At 40.9% G+C, this 27,942-nt stretch overlaps 1 protein-coding gene across 1 annotated transcript in view; it reads left to right on the top strand.

The window, feature by feature from the left end:
* ntng2b (netrin g2b) overlaps positions 1-26,889 on the top strand; it is a 64,055-nt gene extending 37,166 nt beyond the window's left edge. The window contains exons 4-7 of the mRNA XM_053411323.1: positions 1,356-1,385; positions 23,203-23,370; positions 25,499-25,633; positions 26,666-26,889. Coding sequence (XP_053267298.1) covers positions 1,356-1,385; positions 23,203-23,370; positions 25,499-25,633; positions 26,666-26,889 — 557 coding nt within the window. The remainder of the gene's footprint in view (positions 1-1,355; positions 1,386-23,202; positions 23,371-25,498; positions 25,634-26,665) is intronic.
* Positions 26,890-27,942: the final 1,053 nt, after the last annotated feature.

The following is a 27,942-nucleotide window of genomic DNA, read 5'->3' as shown; positions in this document are numbered from 1 at the left end:
TGATGAAATCTGCAAATTGATACATTGGTCGGGCTTTAGTTTGGTCCATTAGTATAGTTATGCTATCACGCTATCTTGATATCCAATGTTGGATAAGCAATAGCTCCAGTACCGCAGTTCTGTGCTGATTGGAAGCTATAGAGTAAAGACTGATCTAAATCATACTCAAGCCTCCCAGCATGGGCAGTAAACTGGTCTGAGGGCGACACGTGACTCTGACAAGAGAAAAACTGTGATAGCTGTGAGCAGTGGCATCATGATGAGCCAATGGGAACAACTTATTCTCACAGTGACAATGTTATTCATTTAATTATTCACAATCTCTTTAATCTCTTATTCTACTCTAGATTTTGTAAGTCTGACGAACTGAGTCTGTCTTGTGACTACAATAAAATTGTTTTTATTCATTTATTTTAACTCAGCGGTGACATCATATTTTTGTCTGGGATATCTCATCACATTGAGGTCTGTAAAACGGTCCTGGAAAGAGACAGAGAAGAAAAGACTTGATCCGTCTGAGCTGTCGTCACCTCGCCGGTGCAGAGAGCAGATCCAAGTTCTATACTAGCGGGGGAGTGTGCGTGGGGGGGAAATCCTCTTGGAGAGTGTAGCCAGCTACAGTAGCTAGCTATGATGAAATAATAATCTAGGGCAGCCACTCCCTAGTTTTTCTCCTTTAAAAAAGAAGAAGGAGAGACATACACGCACAGACACACACAGGCAGATATGCACAATCACGCACACCTGTACCTGCACACGCACTGCAGAGAATGGCTCTATTGTCAGCCCTTTCTTTTTCCATCGTGCTGTTGTTTCAAGCCCACTTCTAATGGCACTGACACACACCTTCAGAGCCCATCACCACCCTTTTAAAGTCCTGAATCCCATTAGTGGAATTTAAAAATTAAAATGTTTGCAACTTTCTCGGTTGAAATATCCCACAAAATGGCCATGGCTCATGAAACAGTTTGGTCTCTGCAGATTGCATTATGCATGCCGAGCTAAGCTCACTATAAATACAATCGGGGAAAAATATGCAAGACAGGCAAAAAGTTTTGATTCGGGCGCCTCGGAGTGGTAGCTGGCGCTCTCTTAAAACATACATATATGATGAAGACCTCCAAATGTGCGGGTTTGGTAAGAAGTTACAGGTTAAATAAGAGGCGGTGCACACCCAGTAATTACTCCAGCACATTGGCAGGTGGTCCACAACAAAGCCAATATTTTGCAGAACAGCTCTTAAGCTCTCCCTGCCACCTCAGTCTGATTAATGAGACAGAGTCAAGTCTTTAGGCAAATTGAATGCATAAATAAACAAGTTCTCATCTCCTCTTCCTTTTCCTATTCTCTTTCAGGTACGATTGCTGGCTCCCCCTCCGGTTCTAGTAAGTAATAATGCAAAGCGAAGCAGAATAGGTGGTATTCCTCTCTCTCCCTCTCTCACGCTCTCTGTCTCTCTCTCTCTCTCTCTCCATCTTGTCTCTTTCCCCTTTGTTGCCTTTGTTTTTGAACTTTACGTTTTAACCCCTCCTGCGCCTCCTGTGCGTCTCCTGAACGCCCCCTCTCTGCTGTGATGTTCAGCTGACTCTCTAGTCAGTCATTTTTCTTTTCCTCATCCTCTCCTCGCAGCGCTACAGCTTGGGCCCTGTGTTCTTCATTATTAATAGGCCTCTCTGTCACCATGTCCTTTCATCACAGCACATCACACTAACCTGCGCAGGAGGAATTCTTCCACAGTTGTGCTTTTCCTTATTGAGACTAAGGACAGTGGTGTTGATGGATTGAAAAAAAGGCGGATGAGAGACGGTTGGGTGGCGGACTGAGCGGCAAAGATGCAGAAAAAGAGAGGAATGAGAGAGAGAAGGATGTGGGCATATGTTAGTGTGGTGTAATGCAGTGTGATTCCGGGTGAGGAGCTCGGGGAGGCAGGAATAAAAGGGAATTTGATTAGGGATTCTCTCTGTGGAGAGGCTCTCAGCCTCCGAGCTGTTAGACAGAAACGATCGGCAAAGTGGCAACATCAACCCTGACAGCACTGGGCTTTTCTCCACATGGCCCACCAGTAAAAGGCTGATGCATGGACAGACTCAGCAATTGGACTGCACTGCAGAGTTCTGCTTTTAAAAGGTCTCCCCTCACAATTAAATACAATTGTGCCGTTTTCTGTAAAAGATTTGTGGGTTGGTTTATCCAAGAAGGATATAGCTAATGGAATGATAATTCTTTAGTTGGTTGTGTTTCAGGTTACTACAGATTTAGTGTCTGTTTTTTGATACAGATTTCTACCTTTGTTGTTAAATATAAACTTCATGTTAGATATTTGCTGTCCCTGAAGATGAGGCAGAGGGTGAAGCTGAAGGTGAAACACAGGATGGGGCTGAAGGTGAACCAGAGAGCACCACCAGCATCTCAGAAGGTGAACGGCTCCAAGCTGTTTCCCATGAGCCCTTTGGAGCCCCCCAGGAAGGTGCGGGAAAGTAGCTTAGCAAGAGGTAGAATGCATTGAATTAGATTAGCTTCACACCCTACTAGATCTTTTTCCCTACTGCAGTAGAACTAATTCCCAGTAGGGCTGGGCGATAAAAGGACCTCGATCACAGAACATCGATGATAAACTGACGAGTAATTTTCTATAAATGTAACTGTTCTGTATTCGGGTCAATCCTGAATTTCCATGACATCAAGGTTTTGGAAGTGGTTTAGATTTCTGAAGCTGGATAAACAGCAGAGAGACAACTGCATGATATCTTCATTTGCCAAAACAAAACCTTTTCCACTACTTAAAAAGGTAACAACATCTTACAGAGCACAATAAGAGACAAAGTCTGCCAGATATCAACCAGCCACCTCAAGAGCAGGACTCTTATGGTGGATGAGCCTTAATTAAACTCCCTGCAGCAGTTGACCTGTTTGCCTTTTCAGTTACTACTCCCATAAGATAATTTTTTTTTATATTTTAGCGGATTGAGTTATAACATATTAATAAACATGATTTTTTTTTAATATAACTCCTACCTAGAAATTAAAACGTCTCGCAGTTTTTGTGAAAAAATATGTTTTAGTCCTTCCTCATTAATGATGTTTGATATATAAATGGATATAATATAATTATTAATTTATTATGTAGAACAATTTTGTAATACAATCGTTCTTGAATCACCCAGCCCTATTTGACAACTGTAGTTACTTTGTAGATAAGGATTTTAAGCACTGCAGAAATAAAAAGTCATTTTTGTCCTTTAGTAGTCTGGTCTAGTTTAATAAAATGTTTGTTTTCTGGTGAGGAGTTAGAGAGACAACTTATACCACTCTCACGTCCATTAAATAGAGAACAAACCAAGTGTGTTAAGCATTTTTGTTACAATTGGACAGAGAGTTGGGCCAACTTCTCATCTCTGTACTAAGCTAAGCTAATCAGCATCTGGCTGGAGCCTTATATTTAATGGACAAACATGTGAGTGGTATAAATCCTGTCATCCAACTTTTGGCAAGAAAGCCAATAAGCATATGTCCTCATATTTCCCTCTATTCATTTAAACTTGTTTGCTTAAACAGGTTTGAAGAATCAAACTAGACTTAACTGTGTTTTTATGTGCAAAGCAAGACAAAACCTTCCGTGAGTGTGCGTGTGTGAGAAATATATATATAATCATTTATCATAATGTATAAAAACTCTATATCAAAAGATGCCATTATAGCTCTGTATTTTTAAAGAAATACAAAGTATTTTGGTGATGAATATATTGTAAATTGCAGGACTTTTCCTCTGCTGAAGTATTTTTTCCGTCCGGAATTTCACCCAAATAAGTAATGGAATACTTTTTTTTACCACAACTGAACGGATGATACAGTGACACTGAACTGGACACTTGAAAATTCTAATGCGTGCGCCCGTGCTCAATGACGCTGACAGCCAGTGCGTTATTTGTCTTTGTATACATCATACATAATTCATCCTGCAACTTACTGGAGGTCTTCTGACGTACATGGGCTGTTTCCTTGGCCGTACATGTCTCTGGTGGTAAAGTCAGATGTGGGCTGTCCCGTTTCTGAGAGAGTGGGCATCAAACTATACGAACATTCAGACTTTATTTGTTCTGACTGACTGACTTTAATGCAGCCTTGGATGGATGTGAACAGATTCTGTCAGCTGCTTGAATGTACAGTAAAGTGGTCCTCAAACCCCAGAATGCTAAATATAAACCTGCCATCTTGGTAGGCAGCGAACTTTGTGTTCCACCACAAAAGCACTTAAGACGTGGGAGGATTTCGGCAACGCTGTGATGTCGTCAAACTTTTTTTTTTTCCTGAAGGAAGTCCATTAAGGGCGTTTGCTGAACAGCACAGCACTTTTGTCATTTGGCTGACATCAGTAGGGAAAGTCAAAGAATTCGCTGATTAGCTGTGATTGAGGAGGGGCTGAAAGAAGCTTTATTGCTGTATAAACATCTCTTCCTTAAGTCTGTTGTGATGAACACAAACGTTACAGAATATCAAGTTTACATTTATGTTTCTTTACAGATATAATAAGATCATTTAAATATTATATTACACCCATTATAGAGCTGTATCAATCCGATTTTTTCTATTGAGCTCTTAATCGTTTGATTTACAAAATACCACCAAATGATGAAACAGAGAAATCATGTGAGACCCACAGGTCAACATTTAAAACCAGACATTTGCACAACCAAATCTTATTTGAGTGCAGACACACAGTTCTGAGCAGGCGCATAGCAGCGGCTATTTGAGGAGGGCTAGGGTTCTGAGGAACGTATTACACAATTTGAACACAAAATGAAAAAATAATGCTCTCAAAATGAAAAACCACGCTCTAGCATAAGGATAAGAATGAAATGCCATAGATCATACTCATGTAGATGTATTTGTGTCTCTTTTATCTAAGATTTAAGGTATTTTGCTTGAACCTGACCCTGATGTGAGCAAACCCCTTGTTATCTTTGTACGTGTGTATGTGTAAATTTGTGGTCGGCTGTGTGCATTTCAGTGAAACCTATAAATCATCCTCATCCCCCTCTTTTCCTCCTGGTGATCTGAGGTCTTAGGTTCCATTCTCACAGAGTGGCCGCCACTACTGTTTGTACATACACACACAGTGTCCCACACACATTCTTATACTTATTGAGGACATTCATGGGCAAAATGCTTGCCCTAGCCCCTTACCCTAACTTTAACCTACTTCTTACCCTAACCCTAAACCAAGTCTTAACCCTTAAACAGTCCATTGGAAAAGTGGGGACCGGTCAAAATGTCCTCACTTTCCCAAAATGTCTTCCCTCTATAAGGTCTATGCTTAAAATGGTCCTCAAGTATAAGTACAAGTACACACACTCACAGATACCCTTTTTTGCATAACTGAAGGTCCTGTGACATTAGTAACGGGATTGCATTATGTTCATTCAATTATTTATCTGGAATACCTGCAGTATCAGTTTTATTGCTTGACTGGATGTAACAGAAAACGTTGTTTGTAACAAGAATTGTCTATATAGGGCTTTTGGTTTGGCATGCATGTACACAGAGCTTTTTGTGTGTGAGGAACTTTTTCCGTGAGTGCAGTGCAAACCCAGCTCCCAATGACATTTAAGTAGACTCTAGCTAACAATTCAAACCGGGCCAAAAGCAATAGCAAATGGAGTGCCGCTCAGCAGCAATCTTCTGTCCAAACCCGAATGAGCCCAAGAGCAAACTTACAGAGTTCGACCTGAACTCAACAGGCATTCTGCATTTTGTGTAAAACACGCGCCACGAGCCCCATTTTCTCCCCAATTACAGGCTCGGGCGAGGTGATTTGAACCTGAATATCATTTCAAAGTTTGTCTTTGAACCCAGCACGGCCGGATCAGGTTTCCACACTTTAATAAGAAATGCCCTAGGTGTTTCTATAGCAGCAGAAAAGCGGCCATCCTCTGTTGCGAGAACACAGGTTTTAAAGACGTGCTTGAGCCCTGTAATCAACTTTTATTAAATGTACTATATCCTCTAAACTGTTTTCATAGATGCGTTTGAAGTTTTAAATATCACAGCAGCACATGTAAAGAGGGTGTTGACTTCATCAGTGAACTGTGTAGAAGTGTTAAAGCAGCCTGGGATTAGATTTTTCAATTGATCATCCACATTAGGTTGGTTATATAAAATCATAATTTTCAGCAGCTTTTCCGGGAACACAAAATGCAAATCTCAGTTTAGAGTTTGTTACTGTGTAATTTCACACTAAATATCGATTATACGATTTTTGATTTAGGTCTGTGTCGCCCAAGCAGATGCAACTGGATAAACATTACAACATCGTTCAGGTTGGACTTCATGTCATAGCAGTCGCGATGCTTTGTCAGGTCCCTGCCCCAGTTAAGTCAGTGAGCATGCTCAGATGAGGATTAGCGATCTGTTGGCGAGAGAGTCTGATCCACAGTGCCTGCCACCCATTGGTCATCTGGACAGATGGGCGTTTGGCGAGTAGGGGGAGGGGAGGTCAGAGGAACCAAATCCTAAAACCCGGTCATCTGCCTATCCAGACGCCGTGACCCCACATCACCCCGCTCCATCTATTCATTCAAAATCAGATCCTAGAGCTGCAGAAGCGCTGTAGACACACATGGTCAAACACTCGCACACACACACACACGGAGACTAATAAGCGTATGCAAACTCACATGCACTAATGATGTAGTGCACTACATCGACCACAGTCTTATCCATGCACCACCTTCATCTCACTCCCTTCTGTGGAAATCCTTGCATTTTGATGAAGCTTGGACTTGGCCTTAGACTGAGAGAGATTGGATCATGTCTGGAAAATCATGTGACATATTAATAACATCCATGCCGTCACTCAGCCTGCCAGCATTAGGTTGATCTGGAAAACTGGTTAACCGGTCCCGAATCTCAATGCCTTCATTAGTGTGGATCTAAATGAATGCTGCACGCTCTGGTAATAAATGATGAGTATGCCCAGACTGACAGGTAGAATTAAATATTATTGTTATAATGTCTCTGGCTATATTATTCAAGCAAAAAAATTATCTCATATGCAAATGCATTTTGGTGGAAGACATTTAAAATGGGTCGGAGCGGAGAGCGCGCATTAACTGACACTGTATGCCCGCTTGAGTGAGTGTTTGTGTGAGTGTGTGTGTGTGTGCCTGTGTGTGTGCCAAAGAGTGTGTCATGAGACAGTCAGTCCATCTGTACAGACAGACAGGCAAAATGTTAGAGGATTACGTAATGAGCTTACACTGATGATGCATTGCGTGAGAGAGTGATGGCGCTGTTGCATGGCTGAAAATGACACTAAGACCTTGCCCTCTGCATATTTTATTATTCTACAGTCTGAGTCCAATGCTTTCAGCGGCTCTGTTAGTGGACACTCACATGTCAGATCTCTAAATCCTCACCATCATTCTGATCTAAGTGAACACTTAGACACTTAAACTAGGTAGTATGGGACAGTAATGTCATTTGTGTAATGACAGAGAGCCATAGGACATTGATTGTTAGAAGTATATTAACTTTACTAGTTATATTGATGATGTAGAGCTTTAAAAAATAATTATACTTGTGCTCCAAACCCCTGCAAAGTAATAATCCCACTTTTCTATGCCTGGTCGAGGCTTTCTCCATCACTGCTAAAATATATAACTTCCAAAGCAGGTGGAAAGCCCACTGTTGTTTAGGGAGCAGAATTATTTGTTGACACTTGTTTGGATGTGGAGTGAGCTCGATGATATTTGTTCTGTCAGAATTTTTTTTTTTGTTGCGGCTGTGGTGTGATAATGTCGCTTGTAGCCTGTCTTGTTTTCATCATATTTTTTAGGTAAGAATTGTGGATCTGGAAATCCTAATTGTCATTTACTGTAGACATTTCCCAGCAGTGAAATCTCAACATTAACTGGACACCATACATTTATTCATGGTGCAACACATTGTTGGGTGCAGCTAAAAGGCTGACTGTGCAGCATTACAATTGTGTATTTTCTCTCATTAACTAAATCTTGAATAAAAATGTGGCCACCAAACCGTTCTAGATTTATATGAGTGAAAACACTGTATTAGTAAGGACATCAGAACAGCGTAAACAGGGAACATTTGTTAAATGTATTCATACATTTCACTGCACACTGTGAAATTTATAGATGAGTAATTGTTGTGAAGGTGCAAGAAGCACATTAACATTATTTGTCTGTGTTCATCTCATCTCTCAGATTTAGACATGTAAAAATGTGCGTGCAAGTATCCATGCAAAATATTGTGAGTGTAAAACAGTAATACACAATGACAAACACTGTGTGATTCCTTCTCACCGCCATATTAACAATACTCACACCTTTAACAATCGCCATGTTTTACAGAAGAAAGCACCCAACAATTTTTCCAGCAGTGAAAGGGTCATGGAACAGCTTTTTGAGTTTAGCCTATCTCAGCAGTGTGAAATCACACTTTCATTTTGTGTTCTCACTTCTGCGTGTAGGAAAGTGCATACTTGTGTGTGTATGTGTACATTTGAAGGGGGAAAAAAATAAAAGGAAACTAGGCTTTCTTTGGATAAACAATCTGAGGCAGCATCTCTTATGCTAATTTCTAAGCCCGCTCATTCCTCATTGCATTTACATTCTCTGTCCTCATACTGATGCAACAGACACCGGAGCACCGGTGGCAGAAAGCAGAGATACAGGGTGCTCAGCCCTGCTAGAGACAATGTGTTACCCACCAGCCCTTTGTCTGAGCCTTCACTGGCACCCATGGGAGAACCTGACACACTTCTTGTTGCAACAGAGTTTTCTCCCTCCTTCGGCAGCCACTCCATCAGAGGAGCTCAGAGTTTTCTTGACACCAGAAGAGTTCACACCTTCAGAAACAATCCCCAAACACTCACATCTGTCTCACCCTGTCCCTAAGGAGTCTGCATATCATGCAGTTTTTTGTTAATCATCGCCATCATCCAATCACAGCAGAGCTCATCCTCCATCTCCAGACTCACACAAGTCGAGTCAAAACTGAGGGAAAACACTTGCATGGGGAGAGAGGTGGTACTACACACCCACAGCTTTAGCAGACAGTACATAAAGAGTGGAGCCCCCAGAAAATAGAATAATCTCATTTAGAATCAGGAGATCATTTTCATTTCCCGCCAGCGTGATGGTTTTTATGGTGTTGAACTCTTCTGAAATGGACAATTTTCAGGAGGTTCGAGTCGCTAACATGCCCTTGTATACAAGCTCTAATCATTTTACGCTGCCCGGTATCATATTGCATGTCAGAAACGCTTTTTCAATTGATATAGTGACTGTGCAATCTTGTTAATGTGGGTGAGTGAGAGCGAGAGAGGCAGTTTGAGGCTGCAGAGAGAAACCAGAGGGTGTGTGAGCACTGGCAATGGAGGGTTTGTGAACGTCTGAGTTCAGTTGACATAGTCTTTCCATCAGTCAGAGACAGTGAGGGGATTGTGTAGCAGCAGAGAGATGAAAAGATATGAAGAGGTAACACAAGAGACAGAATCAGGACTAAGCCCCAAACATTCTCCAGAATTTAACTTCTAATGCGAACTGCGGCACATTATAACACTATGTTGGTCGGGGGGCAGCATTAATATATCAAGAGTCGGGATATAAATAAAATGATTGCATGTTGTTTGAGGTCATTTTCTGCTGGTTTAGGCGCGGTGCCAACCTGCCAGCGAGGGAGCAGATAAAGAGCTCCATCACTGTCAAGGTTTACTAAGCCCAACAGACTCTCACACACACCCTTCCTTCAGTCAGTGTAGAGCCACGGGAACCCCGAATGCTCAGGTTTCCAGAGTCTGATGTCAGACGGTTCGGGCTGAGCTGACTGAGATTAATGCCAAGAACAGTTCGAATCACTCCTGCCCCCGAGGCAGCATGGATTACTGAGATTAAATGCATTTATGTTCACTGCTGTGCTACATCAGCCTTTGAAACAACTGTTATTCAGAATCCTGCTTTCCCACTAGAGCTTTTTCAGACAGCGTGTGTATACACGTGTGTCGTTGTGTGTGTGCAGCCATGACAGATGTGTGAGTGTGGGTCTAGTGGGGGCAAGGGTAGACGAGAGTAGAGGTGGGTAGGGGTTACTTTGATGAGATATAATGATGGCATGATGCCAGTTGTGTGAAATGGTCCAGGGTGCTGTGAGAACAGCTGCTGGCATCCCGTCTCACTGGAGCCCCCGGGAGGGGGAGGGATGAAGGGGAGCGAGTGGGCGGGAGATAGCCTGAAGGGGGACGCTCCGCAGGGGACCAGGATGCTTGCAGGATGCCCCTCTCTGAAGATGAGCAACTGTAGAAGTACATCGCCTGTGCAAAAATACCTCAAGGGGAAACACAGATGGAAGCATGCAGCACTGTAGTCTCTAGCGATCTGGTAATCATTCGTCCCTCAATGACGTGCATGGTGTGGTCGCTTTGTGCGATTGGTTATCTGTATCTTTAGTCGCCCTGTGAGGAGGCTTGTGGTATTTCGATTTGTTGCAGTAAAGGAAAAAGGTAGAGGAAGCTTAATACATAAACTAAACTAGTTTCACATCTCTGCTTCTTCCACTCGTGCACACTGTTGCTTTAAAAACGATGCAAAGGATCCTGGGAATGACATAAAGCCCTCTGGGAAAGTGGAGGATAGAAAGAAAAGGGGGAAAAGGCGGAGAAAAAGTTGAGCAGGAGATAATTAAAAATGTAGAAAAAGCTGTTTTCTATGAGTGTATCACCAGGAGAAACAATAAATCTCCACGTGAAGACATACACCCTTGAGCAGAGGTCACTGTATCATAATTCTGAATCATAAAGTCTACAGCATCCAGTAAATATTCAGATTTTGGTTAAATAGAACACCAAAAATAAAGTGGCAGACAGATCCCCTTTGTCTATTCCGAAAATTCCATGACATTCAGATAAAAGGAAGTGCATGTCATTCCTTTCACACCCAGAGTGAAAGTGATGAAGGAGTTTCTCATGCCTCCTTTTACTCTCACAGCTTTTTCCCAAGCCCGGGGCTGATGCCCCTGATGGAGCAATCCACATATCTGACAGAGAGAGTGATAGAGAGAAAGTAAGAGGAAAGGAAAACAAGTTCTCAGGGAAGACGGGAGGAGAGAAGAATGGCAGACGATATCAGTAATCTTTACCCACCGGCTGCAGCCTCAGCCTGACTATTAGGGGGCCTATTGTTCAGGTTGCTGAGGGAAGAGCACGTATAATGTCTCTTACGATATCTGTTCTTGTTGTGTTAATGATGACTGTGGTGTGATAGCGGTCCAACACGTCTGTGGAATATTCTCACGAGACTCATGGCCACATAAGAATAACGTCATCTTTGCAGACGGAGACAGGAGACAGGAGAAAACTAGACAGAATGACGTGTTCCTTTCATCAAGTTCCTGTAGACTTATATACTGTAGTTTACTTATGGGGCTTGACAGCTTGAAGTGAAAACCCTAAAAGTTGTCAGTTGAACTCTGGGACATTGTGTGAAGCTGAAGAGCAAGAATTCAAAATAAAAAAAAACAATTAATTGGTCCGAAAAGAGAATTTAAAATGATCACATGAGATGTTTTCTCCTCCTCCATCAATGATGATGGTGGTGTTTCAGTCTCCCACATGTCTGAAGAGCAAGTACATGAACCACACGGCCACAAAACATCATCCTCCTCTGTGTACTGGCAAATAATGAAGGAGTGGGAGGAGGTGAAAAGAAAAGCTGAACGCAAAGGTATCTCATGTGGTTGTTATCTTAATCAAATTTATCTAATTTATTTGCCTGTTACGTCAAAGACAATTATGGGTTTTTCAGTCTCTCGCAAATTTGAGGGACACGTACACGGCCACGGAACCACACACTCATCTGAGCACGGTGAGAAAAGAGCGGAGGTGAAAGAAGCTGAAAGAAAAGGTATCTCTTTAGTATGTAGTGCACTGGTGGTTGTAGCTAACACTAGTTAATGGTAGTTTGTAGGAATATATGAAGTAGTTCAACTTGTCGACTAGAAGCAAGGAATTTGTTCCACAAGACAAAAAAAAATAATAACTCTTTCACACAAAATGGGTAAACTCACTCATTTCCCATTGCCAGAAGAGGAGGTCTGCTTTCTGTCTTTTGTCCAATGCTAGTCATGTGTTAGAAACGTCGCTGTCTTTCCAGTGTGGCATCGTGCATGATACCACGAATAAAAAAAAGCAGTTGCAAGTTGATTCAAAGATATAAAAGACAATTACATTCATGGCTTTAAACGTGCCAAAGTGCGGAAGTTCAATGCACGTCATAATGCCCTGCAGGAAAAGATGCAGCGAGAGCATCTAGACTCCCAAAGCAAAGAAGAAGAAATTACCAAGTTCATATGGGTGTCAGTAACAGCCCATATAAGTAGCTTATTTGCTATTTAATGATATTTGTGGTGATTCAGTCTCCCATAAGTCTGAGGAACATGTACATGAGACTTACGGTCACAAAAGAACCTCATCTCACCATGGGGAAGAAAAGGAGGAAGAAGCAAAAGCTGAAAAGAAAGGTATATTCTCTATAAGTAGTCAAGGCAAAGTTTTCCTTGATTAACATACTAGGGTGTACTGTAGTTCTGTAAATCAGTGGTTCCCAAAGTAGGTTGGGACCCCCTGGGGCAGTAAACCCTGATGATATATAGAAATATAAGAAAACTTGCAACAAAAAGCCGTTTAGCTAAAAAAAAATTAACTGCAAATAAAGCAATATGGTATCAGTCTTCCCATTTCCGTTGTCCTCGCATGACCCCTAAGGTGATTATGACAGATTAGCGAGAGCATCACTTCCAGCAGGTCAATTTACAGCACCACAGGACATATTTCGACATGTGCACGTAGGAGATATTTTTTCGCAAACCAGCTCAAATTCAAATCCTTTGTATGCGTCGACCACCTCCAGGGATAATGGGGGTCGCAAGTCTCTGTCACGGTTATTTTGAGAGTGTAAAAAGTTGGGAACCCCTGCTCGGAATAAACAATAGATAAACTTCCCTGACAAGCCAAATTTGGAAACCAGGAACAGAAGAAATGCATAAAAACATGTCTGGTGTTATAAGTTATTAACAATTGTGGTGTGTCAGTCCCCCACATGTTTGAAGGACGCCGGCATGAGACTCATGTCCGTAAAACAACAACCTTGTCTGAGCATGGAGAGACAAGGGGGGAGGAGGGGGAGCATGCAGGGAGCAAAGCTGAGAGAAAAGGTACCCTTGTGGTCTGTAGTTGTGACTGTAGCCAACTGTAGTGGACCAAGTAGCCTGGAAATGTTAAAGAGCTGAAATTAATCTGAATTTTTGTGCGTTAAGTCAATGACGGTTATGGTGAGTCAGTCTCCCACAAGTCTGAGGGACACGCACACGAGACTCATGGTCACAAAACAACAACCTCATTTGATCACAGACAGGACGACCACAAAGCAAGAAAAGCTGAGAGGACAGGTATTCTGTTTTGTCTGTAGTGGCTGTAGTGCTATTGTAGTTTATATCTCAAATTTTACTTTTAATAAAAGTAAAAAATATATTCTTGAGTTGCTTAGGACTGCTAATACCGCATAGAAAACGTATTCGATAAGCTGTTGAATCCTATGTCAATGACGATTTTGCTGATTAAGACCCCTACATGTCTGAGGGACGTGTTAACGAGAGACATGGCTACAAAATGACAACCTCATCTAAACACGGGGAGGATGACCAGCACAAAGAAAGACAGACGGAAAGCACAGGTATCCTGTTTTGTATGTAGTAGTAGTAGAATGCTCTTGTAGTTTAAAAAGATGTACTTGGTGAGCGGTAATTAACTTGGTCGAGAATGGCGGAAGGGGAGGAGAAGGAAAATATAGAAGAAATACAGTTATTTAGGGCTGCTGAGAAATAAGTTTGAAATTATTATTTTTTCGGGGGGGGGGGGGATATTTTTTAGAGAGGCGAAGACAGTACAGAAAATGTATTTCATAAAATATTTCTCTGATTCTTATATCAATGAAGATTTTGATGAGTCAGACCCCCACAAAACTGAGGAACACATACATGAGGGTCATGGCCACAAAACAACCTCGTCTGTTCACGAAGAAGACAACCACCACAAAGAGAGGGAACCCGAAAGGACAGGTATCCTGTTATAGTAGTAGTAGTAGTGCACTTGTAGTTTTAGGAAGAAAGGAGGTCATTGATAATGACTGAAGAGAAGGGGGGTGAAAAGTTTTTAAACAATATATTTATGAGTAAAAATGTATTTAACTAAGTGTTTTTGATGGTGTCAGACCCCCACAAATCTGAGGAACACGTACACGAGAGTCACGGCCGCAAACCAACCTCATCTGCTCACAGAGAGGACCCCCACCACACAGAAAGAAACGCTGAAACGACAGGTATCCTGTTTTGTATGTAGTGGTAGTAGTGCTCACGTGGTTATACATTTAGAAAATAACTTGTAAAATGTATTTCATAAAATGTCTTTCATTGTTATGTCAATGATGTGTCAGACCCCCGCAAATCAGAGGGACACGAGACTCATGGGCACAAAATAACCTCATCTGATCATGGGCAGAGAAGAGAGGAGGAGGGGCATGAAGAAAGAAGAGGTAGTTGATTTTTCTACTGTAGTGTTGGCTGTAGCTACCTGTAGTTTACCTGTTGTTTATTAGTGGTCCACTAAAAAAAATGGAACCAGTAGAAATGTAGTTAAAAGTTTTGCATATGATTTCAATCACGGTGTTTCAGTTCCACATCAAGCGGAGGAACACGGACACGAGAGTCAAGGCCACAAAGTCTCATCTGAGCACGGTGAGGACGAGCGCCACAAAGGTATTATAGGCATTGTAGTAGTAGTGCTCTCTTTTAGTTTGATGAAAGGAACTTGGGGAAAGGCACGAGGCAGAGAGTGAAAGAAAAGCTGAAAAGACAGGTATTGGTTTTAGAATAGAGGAGGTGATATTCTAGATTTACATAATGTAAATAACAGTAATTGTGCTGCAGTAAATAAGCAGCCGATCAACTGTTCCCACGAGGAAAAGTTAAGCAATTCAGTATGTAAAATGGGCCTGAAAACAGCAAAGTGTTTATGCTTGTTATGTCAGCGACAATATTGTTGTTTCAGCAGCGCCCCACATGTTTGAAGGACACGTAAATACTTATTATGGCCACAAAACCTCATCCGAAACAGAGGACAAGAATGAAAGACACACTGAAAGGAAAGGTATCTTTATTTCATTTTTTTATGTAGTGGAGAAGTCGACAATAGATGTGCAGCTGATAAACTTGCAGTTTACAGTCAAAGCAGCACAAATAAAATGTACCTCAGCAGGTTTTTTTTATGTTTAAGACAAACATGGTGTGTCCGTCTCCCACAAGTCAGAGGGACATGTGCATGAGACTCACGGCCTCAAAACTACAACCTCATTTGAGCACGGAGAGAAGAGGCACGAAGAGGCACATGAAGGTATCTCTTTCACGTGTAGCGGTAGAGCAATGTACTTATAGATTCAATATAGTGAACCTATAGCGGGGTTGTCATCTTGATAGAAATTTGAATTAATTTAAACATTCATTTAATATGTTATAATTAACAAGAACACGTGACACACAGCCGAATCCTAGACTACCTTGTAGATTTTATGCTGTTCTTTGGATAAATAGCTACATCAACGAGTTATATTGGCACATTACAGTAAAAAAAAATAGTCCCTGCACATTAAAAACATCAGATATTCATCTGAACCTGTACCTTTATCAAAAAATGGAGACATATTGTTGATATATATTTTCTAAGTTGCTGAGAAAAAGGTTAAATACATTTACTTCATGTTTCTGCTTGTTGAGTTCACGACAAATGTGGTGTTTCAGTTTCCCGTAAGTCTGATGGACATGTACATGAGTCTCATGGCCACAAAGGTTCATCTGAGCACGGAGAGACAAGGCACGAGGAGGCACAGAAAGAAAGTAGGTGGAAATAAAAGTTTCTCTTTTACATGTAGGGGTAGAAACCTCCCTGTAGCAGAACCTGAAAATATCAGGTTTGAATTAAATTAAACATTAATTGAATATGTTAAAATCAACTAAAACAACCCTCATAGCATAATCCTGGACTCCATTGTTGAATTGATACTGGGTAGATAAACTTCCAAAACATGTTACATTTGGAACATAACAATGAAAAATACATCCCTGCAGATTAAGGTCCGGAAACATCAGATATTTATCTGGGTTTGTCTTTTTATCCCAAAATTGAGACACATTGTTCACATACATTTTTGGGTTGCTGAGAAAATACCCCAAAAAACGTTTACTTCATGTTTTTGGTAACAAAGTTCATGACAATTGCGATATTTCAGTTTCCCTAAAAGAAGGACATGTTGACATGACTGAGGGACATGGACATGAGACTCATGGCCACAAAAGTTCATCGGAGCACGGAGAGACAAGGCATGAGGAGGCTCATAAAGAAAGTAGGTGAAAGCAAAGGTATCTCTGTTACATATAGTGGTAGAAACGTCCAGAATGAGTTTGATTTTGGCAAAAGAAAAACTGCTCCCCTGTAACTCTGTGGTGTTTCAGTCTCCCACACGTCTGAGGGACATGGACATGAGACTCATGGCCACAAAAGCTCATCTGAGCACGAGGAGGCACATACAGTAAGACAAGGTGAATGGGAGTGTATTTCTTCTAGTTGCAATGTAGTGTATCTGTAGAAATATAAGTATGCAGTAGATAAACTTTCAGTATGCGCTACAATCGGCAGGTTTTGAATAAAAAGGGCTCATGACAACTTAAAACAAAGTATACTGTGTGAATATGTGCTGGTATGTGATGGAAAACTGTGATTATGTTAGTCCCCCACAAGTCTGAGGAGCACGTGCATGAGACGCATGGCCACAAAACAACTTCATCTGAGCACGGGGAGGAAAGAAAAGGTGAACTCAAAATTATCTTCACAAGGACCTTGCAAATGTAGATGTTGAAGTTTGCGATGCAGTCCCAAACTTTTGCTTTCCAGCTCATAGAAAAATATAGGCATTTAATAAAGCTGTAGTACAGTTATAGTTCAATCTTATAGAACCGTAGTGCCGTAGCATTATTGTTTATTTTGCTTAGGGAACAGCATACAGATTGTGTCTTCATGATAATTGTGGTGTTTCAGTCTCCCACAAGTCTGAGGGACACGCACATGTGACTAACGGGCACACAACAACATTATCCCACCATGGAGAGAAACATGAAGACACAAACGGTATCTCTTTCATGTGTAGTTACATATGAACAACAGCAGATTGATTTTTGAATTGTGAGTTTTATGTTGATGATCATTTCTGTGTCAGTCCCCCACAAGCCTGAGGAGCACATACTCGAGACTCATGGCCACAAAACAACAACCTCTCATGTGCATGTGGATGATCACAGAGGTATCTATACATGTGTAGTGCTTCTTGTAATTTGATGTAGTGTAGTTTACTTAGCAAGGACGGGGATATGTAGTAGATATATTTTGATTACAATTTAACCTCTACTCTGGGTCCTCGGAAACTAAAACGTGAGAGCAGGAGAAATATGTTTTTGCTCGTTATGTGAATATTTCAGTCGCCCACAAGTTTGAGGAGAATGAACATGAGACTCATGGCCACAAAACAACATCACATGTGCATGGGGAGGAGCATGGAGACAAAAATGCTGAGAGGAAAGGTATCTATTACGTATGTAGTGGTTGTAATGTTGTGATTACATATAATATAGTTTACTAGCATGGATGTAAACATAAATACATTTCTACTACAATTTGTCCTCACTGTATATAGAAAGAAAGGGGACCTAAAAAGATTAAACACAGGAACAGGAGAAATATGTCTCGCTCATTATATGAATGTTTCAGTCCTGCACAAGTTTGAGGATCATGCACACGAGACTCAAGGCCACAAAACAACAGCACATGTGCATGGGGAGGAGCATGGAGAAAGAAAAGCAGAAATCAAAGGTATCTATTTGAAAGGTAGTGGTAGCAATGCTCTTGTAATTTTATAGACCATAGTTCACGAGCAATGTAGTACACTATTCTGAGAAAAAATGTGCCCCAAAAACTAAAACGTGGTATAGCTGCAGAAATATATCAACGTTTTTGCTCAAAACATTAATGTTGTTTCAGAGGAACATTTGCATGAGACTCATGGACACAAACCCACATCACCTTTGAATGAGGAGGAGCATGGAGAAAGAAAAGGTATCTATTCCATATGTAGTGGTAGCAATGTCCTTGTAATTATAAAAACTGTAGTTTAGGAAAGGTGAAAATATGTAGTAGATACATTTATACAAATTAACCTCAGATTTCAACAAGTTGAATTGAAGACTATCAAGACTTTAAATGTAAGACCTATGCAAAAGATGAAGGAAGACCAGAGTCTCAGACATTCTTCCCCATAATTTAAGATATGGTGAAGTTGCCTCGAAGAGATTAACCCTCTGATAGGCCACGTCACCTCATAAACTATAAGCAGAGATGATAGGTATCGTATTCTTTCCAGAGTGTACTGCAATCAATTCTGATTGCCGTGTTTGTAGTCTCAGTTATCCGTTCCATGTTGGTCTTGTTTGTAGTTTAATTACAGTGTATTAATGTCCATCATTAAGAAAGAACTACAACACTCACAGACATTAGAAACTATGCCAAACCATTTCTCTTTAAATAAAAACGTAAAGTACACGGTTAAATGAACATTAACATAATAAAATGTTAAAACCTATTTATAATTAGACTTAATTAAGACCAAGCAAATAATATTTTAATTTTAAAATTTTTTTTACATATTTATATTTTAGACTGCACAAATCGTTCAGAGAGGGAAAACATGGGCGTGGCAGAAATGTATCTAGATCTTTGCTCATTACATTAATGTTGTTTCAGTCTCCCACAAGTCTGAGGAGCATGTGCATGAGACTCACGGCCACAAAACGACCTCCCATGTGCACGGGGAGGAGGCCAGTGAAAAGAAAGGTATCTGTTTTGGACATAGTGGTAGTAAATATAAAAGTTCAACTCACTGTACTGAGAAATAATGAGCCTCCGTTAACTAAAACCTTGGAGCCGAAGAAATCCATCCAATAAAAAAAAAAAGAAGGTAGATATGTAATTAAAATAACTTGTTATTTTGATGATATTTGTGGTGTTTCATTCTCCCACAAGTCTGAGGATCACGCACATGGTCACAAAACAACCTCATCTGACCACAGGGAACAGAAGCCCAGAGAAAGTTTTATATGAAGTGGTGGAATCGTTTCCCTGTAGATTAATACATTCTTAACAATTACAGAAATAAGGATAAATTAATGTATCTGTATCTGTTCAACAATATAGTTGTTGCATTTAGAATATATATTGAGTAAAATATAGTTTTTTTTATCAGACATGAATGTAGCTTAAGCTCACACAGAAAAAAAAAGAAAGACATTTTACCACTGCCAAGAATTTTATGTTTTCACCCGTTTGTTTGTAAATTGTTTGTCAGCAAGATTAGAAAAACCACTAAAAGGATTAACAAAAAACTTGGTGATAGAATGTGGTATGGGTCAGTGATAAAAAGACTATTACATTTTGGTGTGGATCCAGGAATGTATTTTCACTTTCTCCTAAATTGCAAGACAGGCCTTTTTTGACATTTCCCCAGATTTCTCAGGGAAGAATTTGTGGATCTAGATGACAAATATCCTGTACACCTAGAGTATTGCTATCTACCAGTACGTGCAATGGGAGCCAGCTTGAGTTTAACAGGGATATTGGGCCTTGTGAGACGTACACGCTCTACTGAGTTCCACTCTAGTTTTAAAGATATGTTTAGATTGTTGGAAAATAGACATAAATATTTCCTCATATGAGTAACAGTCCCCCACAAGACAGTCATGAGCCTCATGGCCACAAAGCAACAACCTCACATGGGCGGGGAGAAAAAAGAGAAGGTATCTCTTCTGTAAGTAGTTGAGTGGTGGTTATCATGTCATAAAATCTGCCTCATGTTTTTGCTCATTATGTGAAATGATTGTGCCGTTTCAGTCTCCCACAGTTTTGGGGCACATGAATCACATGGCCACAAAACAACGACCTCATCTGAGCACGGGGAGAAAAGGGAGGAGGAGGAGCTTTCACAGAGAAAGGCTCAAAAAAGAGGTATCTCTTCTACTTGTAGTGGTAGTAACATGTATATTAAATCATAGATATAGAGCAGTAGATATGCAGGAGATACACTTTTACCACGCGTTCAACTTTTGACACTTCACAGTGAAAGATGGAAACTGGAAATAACAAAAGTCTCTAAATCTATTTCTTCAACTACATGATAACCTGTCAGTCAGCGTAAGGTACGAGGCTAAATCTTTATTTGGTTCCAAAAGTCGGGTCTTATTTTTAATTGAGACAGTGACTGACACTGAAGGGCAAGAAATAAAATGCAGAAAGAAGGATGAAGGGGGGGGGGGGGGGGGGGACACCAGAAAAGAAAGATGGATTTGACATTGAAGATGCTCTTGAGATATACCTATATATATCTACACTGTTCAGAACAGTGAGAGCATTGTTCAATTTTCAGTTTAAAATATTCTTATCTGATCAGCTGTTTATAAATAGTATAAAAATATTGCACTTTATGACACTTCTGTGATAATTTTGTAAACACACTTAGATTATATCAAAAGATGTGAACTGGATCTATATTAGGAAAGGTTTTGCCCAACATTTGAATATCTTGTCAGTCGTCTTTGTAATATTTAGTTTGGTAAAACCGTCTGTGATATAATCCTGCATTGATTAAGAAGATTTTGTAGTACAGCTCATCATTTAGAAACGGGAAAGAGAGAGAGTGTGAAGACAGAGAGAGAAGGAACAATAGAAGAGGTACAATTTGAACATTTAACTGGGATTCAATCATTAAACCCATATGTTCTTGTGATTTCAATAATTTGAGCCGACTGTTGAGTAATTTTCTTGGCTGTATTTTCCTTGAATCATCAGCGTGGAATCAAATCTTATAATTTTATCATCATTTTTTATTTAGTTATATGTATAAATTGATTTTGCGGACGGAAATTTGAGACAAATCATACCAAATGTTTTCAATTCGGGTTTAAAACATTCTCTCCGCAGTAGTTGAATATTTTTCAACAGATGAAGCCTGTCCGTCTGAGTGAAGGTTTAGCGCTGTATATGACTGGCACGGTGAATGATGCACAGACGACTCTTACACAGAGATTCCTTCATCCCTCAAGGGCTTCTGAAACTCTTGATCTCAGGAGAGCCCCAGGCCAGACAGTTGTTGGGGATCATATACCATGATTTCAAAGGTAAGAGACCAACATGAGCAGCATGTGGTCTGTAGATCCAGAGGGGAGACTTGGGCTTGGTTAGATCCTCAGATCACTGGATTGTTAAGTCCTTTAGTTTGACTGGAGCGTTGTTGCACCTTTTCATGGATAAAGCCTGTGGAAAAATTCCTTTCATTGCATGTTTCATGTCTTGTTTTTTACTTTGCTCATTTTTCTCTATGCATCTGTGACTCCCTCTTGGTTGTGTCGGCTTAATGTGCGTGATCAAGGTGAGTATTTAGCCTGGAAGTTCATATTGAAGCATAAAACAACAGCCCACCCTGACATTTCTGTGTATTGATTTTACACAGGATGCTTGTTAGCAAACTATACCATTATTCTTTCAACCTCACAGACTCTGGTGCAGGCTGCTGTCTCTCTCTCTCTCTCTCCTCCTACCTTTTTAAATGTCTCTGACTGTTAACAATTCACAATTGATGAATACCAATAAAGCAGCATCTTGACTCGTAACATTAATTTGTGGAACAATGTCCCATTGCCTCTCTAGTCTGTGGAGTAATTTGCCATTTATATTTAATTAGGCAGTTCTTCCCCCACCGCTCGCACAGTTCCCTCAGTGCTGAGTGAGGCGTTTTATGGTGCTCCTCGCGCTGGCTTCCTTTAAACCAGCTCATTAATATTTCAGCTGGCATCATCAACCAAACAATAATAAAATAATAATGTGACGGCTGATTAAACAGCTAAACTCCGACTTTTTAATGTGCATTTAAATGTGTATTTGCATAAACATGCCTGGTAAACGCCTCTTTAGAGGACAGTGATGCCTTGCAGCACACGACTGCAGCCAACTTCTAAAGCTTAATAAAACCTTAATTAGGTACCAGCCTCAGCCAAGATAATCGCAGCGAGAATGTAGAGCAACAACCCTCCACCTCTCGCTGCACCCCTCTGCACAAAGCAGATCCTCTGGTAAATTATATTAGGGGTTTAATTTCTCTCTCTGAGGAAAAATTATACAAAAGGTCTTAGTTCTTTTTTAGCTTTGCTTGCAGGGTGTGAAATTGGGATGACGTCTTAATTTAACATGCGTTCAAGCATGTACAGTAAAAACTTGCAATCCAATCCTCGCAGATAATTCATGAATTACAAAGAGAAAATTTAATTATGCGCTCTGATTGCGCAGCGCGTTATGAAAGAGAATTTAAGTCTTTGTAAATGCAGAACAAACAGCGAATAGAGAGGAGGGTAAGGATTTCTCGCAGGTTAATCGGGGTGAGAGAGATTTCATGGAGCCAGGTGCAGGGTGAAAAAAAAAAAAAACGCATTGTGCAGCTGTACTGTATCACTCAACTCAAACTCCCTCAGTTAGGATTGTGTATCTAATAAGCTACTCATCTGGTAATGCAATTGCATTCCCAGATAAAATGAACATGCCTTTACTGCACCTACACACAAACAAGCATTATACACACACACACCAGTGCAGACACAGTCACACACACACACAGGATAGTGGAATTCCCATCAGTAATCAGTGCAGCACAGTGAAGCAGACTCAGCAAACCTGTGAGTGTAGTAATGGAGAGGGAGTGGTTTGTCTTTATTGAACCAATATAAAGTCAGAAAGACGAGTCATAAAACACACAGAGCCATTCATTTGTTCACTGACAGTTAAAACTAAACCTTTCAGACATACAGTATCTGTTAGTGCAGGTCATTTATCATTTCCTGCCGTCAACTGAAAACTCCTATGAGAATGCAGCGGCTTCAAGGAATTCAACCCTCTACACGTTTTCTAACATTTAAACTTTGAGATTAACATAAAAATGGAGATCTGTCCTCCCAAAAGAAAAGGTTTTGAATGTGTCTCTTTTGTTTCAGACTGTGAGTGCTACGGCCACTCCAACCGCTGCAGCTACATCGACTACCTGAACATCGTCACGTGCGTCAGCTGCAAACACAACACCAGGGGCCAGAACTGCCAACACTGCAGACTGGGATACTTCCGCAACGCCTCTGCTGAACTGGACGATGAGGGCGTCTGCATCGGTCAGTCCACTGGGAGACAGTGAGAGTGTGTCGGGGATAATGATGGGCATGTCAGCGTAGACAATGGACATTTTAACCTATGGGGAAACATTTTTGTGTCTTCAAGTCAATGCATCTGAGCACCATGGTTTTATAAAATATTTCACTGTCATTTTAAGTGTTCTTTCATGGGTGATCTGACTCCTCCACAATATTTCATGGAAATCGGTTAAGGACATTTTGAGTAATCCTGTTAAGTAACAAAGGAAATCCGAAGCCGGTGAAAACACAACTTTGATTGGTTTATTACATGCTAAAGCTTAAACACATCCATGATTAATCAACAGACTAAGTAGGCCTACGAGCCTTTTGTATAATTCTTCTGGTGCAGCAACCTTTTTCTGCCATCAGCTTTTTGGGTGTCAGGGGTCACTGCCCATGTTGTCTTTGTACAAGGTCCACTACTCTGTGTGTAAAATATGTATTAGTACAATCCTGTTCATCTAACAATGATGCAAACACTGTCAGAAACACTTAATGCTACAAATTACAACAAGTAACAGTAATTATTCAATCTAATTGAGTACCGAGCAAATCAAAGACACAGAGTTCATCCTTTTTTTTTGTATTTACTGGTGATACACTGCTTACACTCCTTACTCAGTACCTTATTAAGGGCATGTCCTAGTAAGAGGTCATCTGTTTGCATAGCTGTGGAGTGAGAATCTGGTGTTGATTTGGATCCATCTGTAGATGAACTGCAGGGGGTTGGAGGGTAAACTCGCCAGGCCTGGGGAGCACATAGGGCCAGGCTTTGGAGTCAGCACAAATAAGGGCCCATTAGCTTTTCTGCCAGCACACTGGCAAACTGAGCAGGGCACACCATCATCTCTCAATGCAAGAAACGACTCACTCTCCAACACACGCACACTGCACACACAGCCTCACATCCATCCACACACACACTCACTTACAATCCCAGTATTAACGCCTGTGACCCACAAACACACAGATAACCTCTGGCTGGGATTGTGTAATCTGGGTGTCTCAGTCCGTTTCAATTTAATCAATAGTTTACCCATTTTAAAAGACATAAGTTAATGTGGTCTTGGATACAGATGAGCTATCAGCGTACATCGCGTCATGATTAGACATTTTGGTTCATCACCAGTCAACTGACAAATGCATTGCAGTTCTGCCATTTTTGTATCCATCTCTGACGTGCTACCAACTATCACTGATCTGGATATCAGGATGATTCTATAAATATATGTATTTGTAATGACAATAATGTGCCAACATCAGAGAGACACAGAGAATTTAGTTTTTTCTACCTAATCCAAAGAGAAGCTCGATATCATCTCGTGTTTAAGAGTTGAACACTTGAGGGTAAAATCTCTGTCAGACTGACGGGACATGAATCTCACAACACACTTAGCATTTCAGCACAACTAAAAGATGATCAACATTTTATTGATGTCAGTTGTTAGGGAGGATTAAGCGCGTTTCTGAGGGCAAATGTGATTTTGTGACGTTTGATTGGGTATTTGAATCACAAGAAAATTCACAAAATTTAATTCACGCATAATTTATTTTAACAAAAAGACCTTCAGCTGTTCAAATACCACAATGATCTGCCTCTGAAATATCAGACCATTAAAATAACTTGTTTTATTGGAATAGAATCAAAAACATATGAGATACTTCTTGACAAAGGAAAGATTTCATTCTTCTGTTTTGAAAACTATGTCAGTGAACTTGTTGAGACTGTTCTAAAAAGTAAACCAAGTGATAACATCCAAAATGAAATGGTTGTGAATGACAGTAGGTAATTCTGATAGCTTTACATTCATCACAAATGCTGAAAATTGTCCTATATATATATATATATATGTCTGAATCCCAGCAGCATGATGGTACATTTCTGCTATTTAAAGAAACACCACATGGACATTACTGTAGATCTGAAGCACCTCGATACCAAAGACAAGCATGTGGTGTGAATACAAATATCTAACTTTGTTTAACTATTAAGATCAAATCCCCCAAAAACTCATATGATCAAATTCCCAAAACATTACAAATAACAAGAGGTGGGAATCAGTCCAGCAGGTATCAGGTATGACTCCCTCTGTTGTTTTTCCTTCAGAGTGTAACTGCAACCAGATGGGTTCTGTCCATGACCGGTGTAACAGTACAGGCTTCTGCCAGTGTAAAGACGGCGCCGCAGGGGCCAAGTGTGACGACTGTCTGCCGGGCTTCTACTGGAAACAAGGCTGTCACTGTGAGTATGATTCAGACAGTTTGTATCCAGAAACATCAGGGTTTAAGAAATGTTGTGCTTTCCAAGTCTACCCGTGTTTCCCTTACTCCTGAGGGAATAGATCATGTAGCTCATTAGCAGCATCACCTGCTCCTTTAATGGACGACCCTGTCACGCCTTAACCCCATTACAGGGATTCGCTGTCCCCCACCATCAACCATGAAGTCAGGGGGCCTCGGTCACAAATAGATCCTCCCCTACACACACACATACACAGACACACACATTCAACCTCCACAGGCATGCATTTCCAATGTGGATTTATTCATTATAATATGGGACACACTGTAGTATATAGTAACACAGTATGTCTTGGGTTTGATATCTTACTCCAAATACTCCAATTCAGCAGAGCCAATTATCTCTGGTGTAATAAGAAATGTTATCTCATGTAATTATTTCTTGTCATGGAAGCCTGATCCTCTATTTTCCCTCAGAACATTTTTAGGTCAAGTATCTTGCGCAGCACAACTACCCCTGTGCTTTTCCTAATGCCTTTTATGGCATTTCAATGATGCTATTTGTTCCTCCAATCATTACCTGACGCATCACACGTGATTTTAATGTGACCCTGAGAAAGTGCAGGCTCAAGAAAAACCGACGGCGAAAAGAGCTGCTAAAACATAAAAAGGCAGGTGTTACCTGTTGTTGTCCCCGAGGCAAAGACTGGAGAATTTATCATGCCTCTTTCCTTCCTCCTGCTTTCTTTTCTACTTTGTTCTTTCTGCCCTGGATTCTTCTCCTGCCCCTGTATCACTGCTTCCCATCATGACTTTTTCCCAAACATCCCTCCTCCCCATCCTCCCCCATCTGTCTTTCCCTTTTCTTTCGTCTCTGTGCTCTTTACTCCCCCAATATCCTTTTACCACCTGTCACTTTGCTGCGCCCTCTTTATTCCCTAACTTCTCGTCTCATTCTCCTCACCTCTGCACTTCCTCTGCACTGCTCCTCCCCCCACTGCTGCTCTCTGCCTACCTTCATCTCCGCTCACAGCTAACATTTGCGATGACGAGATGCTCCTGTGCCAGAACGGAGGAACTTGCCACCAGAACCAGAAGTGCATCTGTCCTCCAGAGTTTAAGGGGCTACTGTGCCAACAGCCCCGCTGCGAGGCGGGCAAAGACTGCAACGCTGCCTCTTCGCTGCACCTCTCTACGGCCAACCTGCTGCTCTGCACTCTGCTAGCCCACCTGCTGGCCACGTTAACCCCCCACTGAGCCACGAAAGCCCCCCCCCCCCCCCCCCCCCCCTCAGGCCAAGGAGTGTGTTTATAACTGTGTGTCCGTGAGGCGAGCGGAGACCCAGAGTAGGTAGGGCCGTCTGAGTCATGGACCCGGTGAACGCACACACTGCAGCACACGCGGAAAAAGCACACACTCACACAACACTTTATATCCCCAGTCACACACACATACACACACACACACACAAACACACCTCACATGACTGTTATGCTATGGAGTGTGTGCTCAGGTGTGAGAAGAAGGACAAACAGAAAAAAAAAGGGGGAGCGACCTCAGAGAAGAAGAGATGCAGACGAAGGGGGAAAAAATCCATACCAACCACTGTTCCCTTTATTCCTGAGCTGGAGCAATGTGCATCAAACCAAAAAGCATAAACGAAACACTTAAATCACCACTGTTTCACTACAAAGGGAATGGCTGTTGTAACCACAAGGACCTTTTTTTGTTTTATTTCTTGTTTTTTCTTGGTTGAGTTAGGAATGTCACATGTATTAGACTGATGGCCAAAGTGTGTGTGGTCAGACTCGGTCGGGACACATGGACACGATGGACGGGTCGGGAGGCGGGCTGTGCATTTGATCCTGCTGCTGAGGCCTACATAGTATATTAACCAGGTTTCGTTTCTTCTCGAAAGATGAGACTTGATTTTACATTTATTCTACTTCTGCTGCATTTTTTCTTTTTTTTATTATATCGTCAGTCATTGTATCTAATGTGCCCACCAACAGTCGCTGAGATTATACATATTATATAATATCCAGGGGGTTACAAATTATTAAAAAAAAACTTTAGTCACTATTATGGTTGTTATAGGAATGAGTGATTGTTGCCACACTTAGCGAGATTTTATCTTCACACAGTATTCAGGAGGCAGAATATAAGAGAATTTTACTTATCAGAAGTTTAAAAAGAGAGAAAAGATATCAACCACGTATCAATATTATATGACATTATTTGACTATTTTTTGTAGAAATTATTTTTGTTTGGAGTTATAAAAATAAATTATAAAAAATGGCATTTACAAC

This window comes from Pleuronectes platessa, chromosome 19, assembly GCF_947347685.1.
Source record: "Pleuronectes platessa chromosome 19, fPlePla1.1, whole genome shotgun sequence".
NCBI classification, from domain to species: Eukaryota; Metazoa; Chordata; class Actinopteri; order Pleuronectiformes; family Pleuronectidae; genus Pleuronectes; species Pleuronectes platessa.
This window is presented reverse-complemented; position numbering and strand designations above follow the sequence as displayed.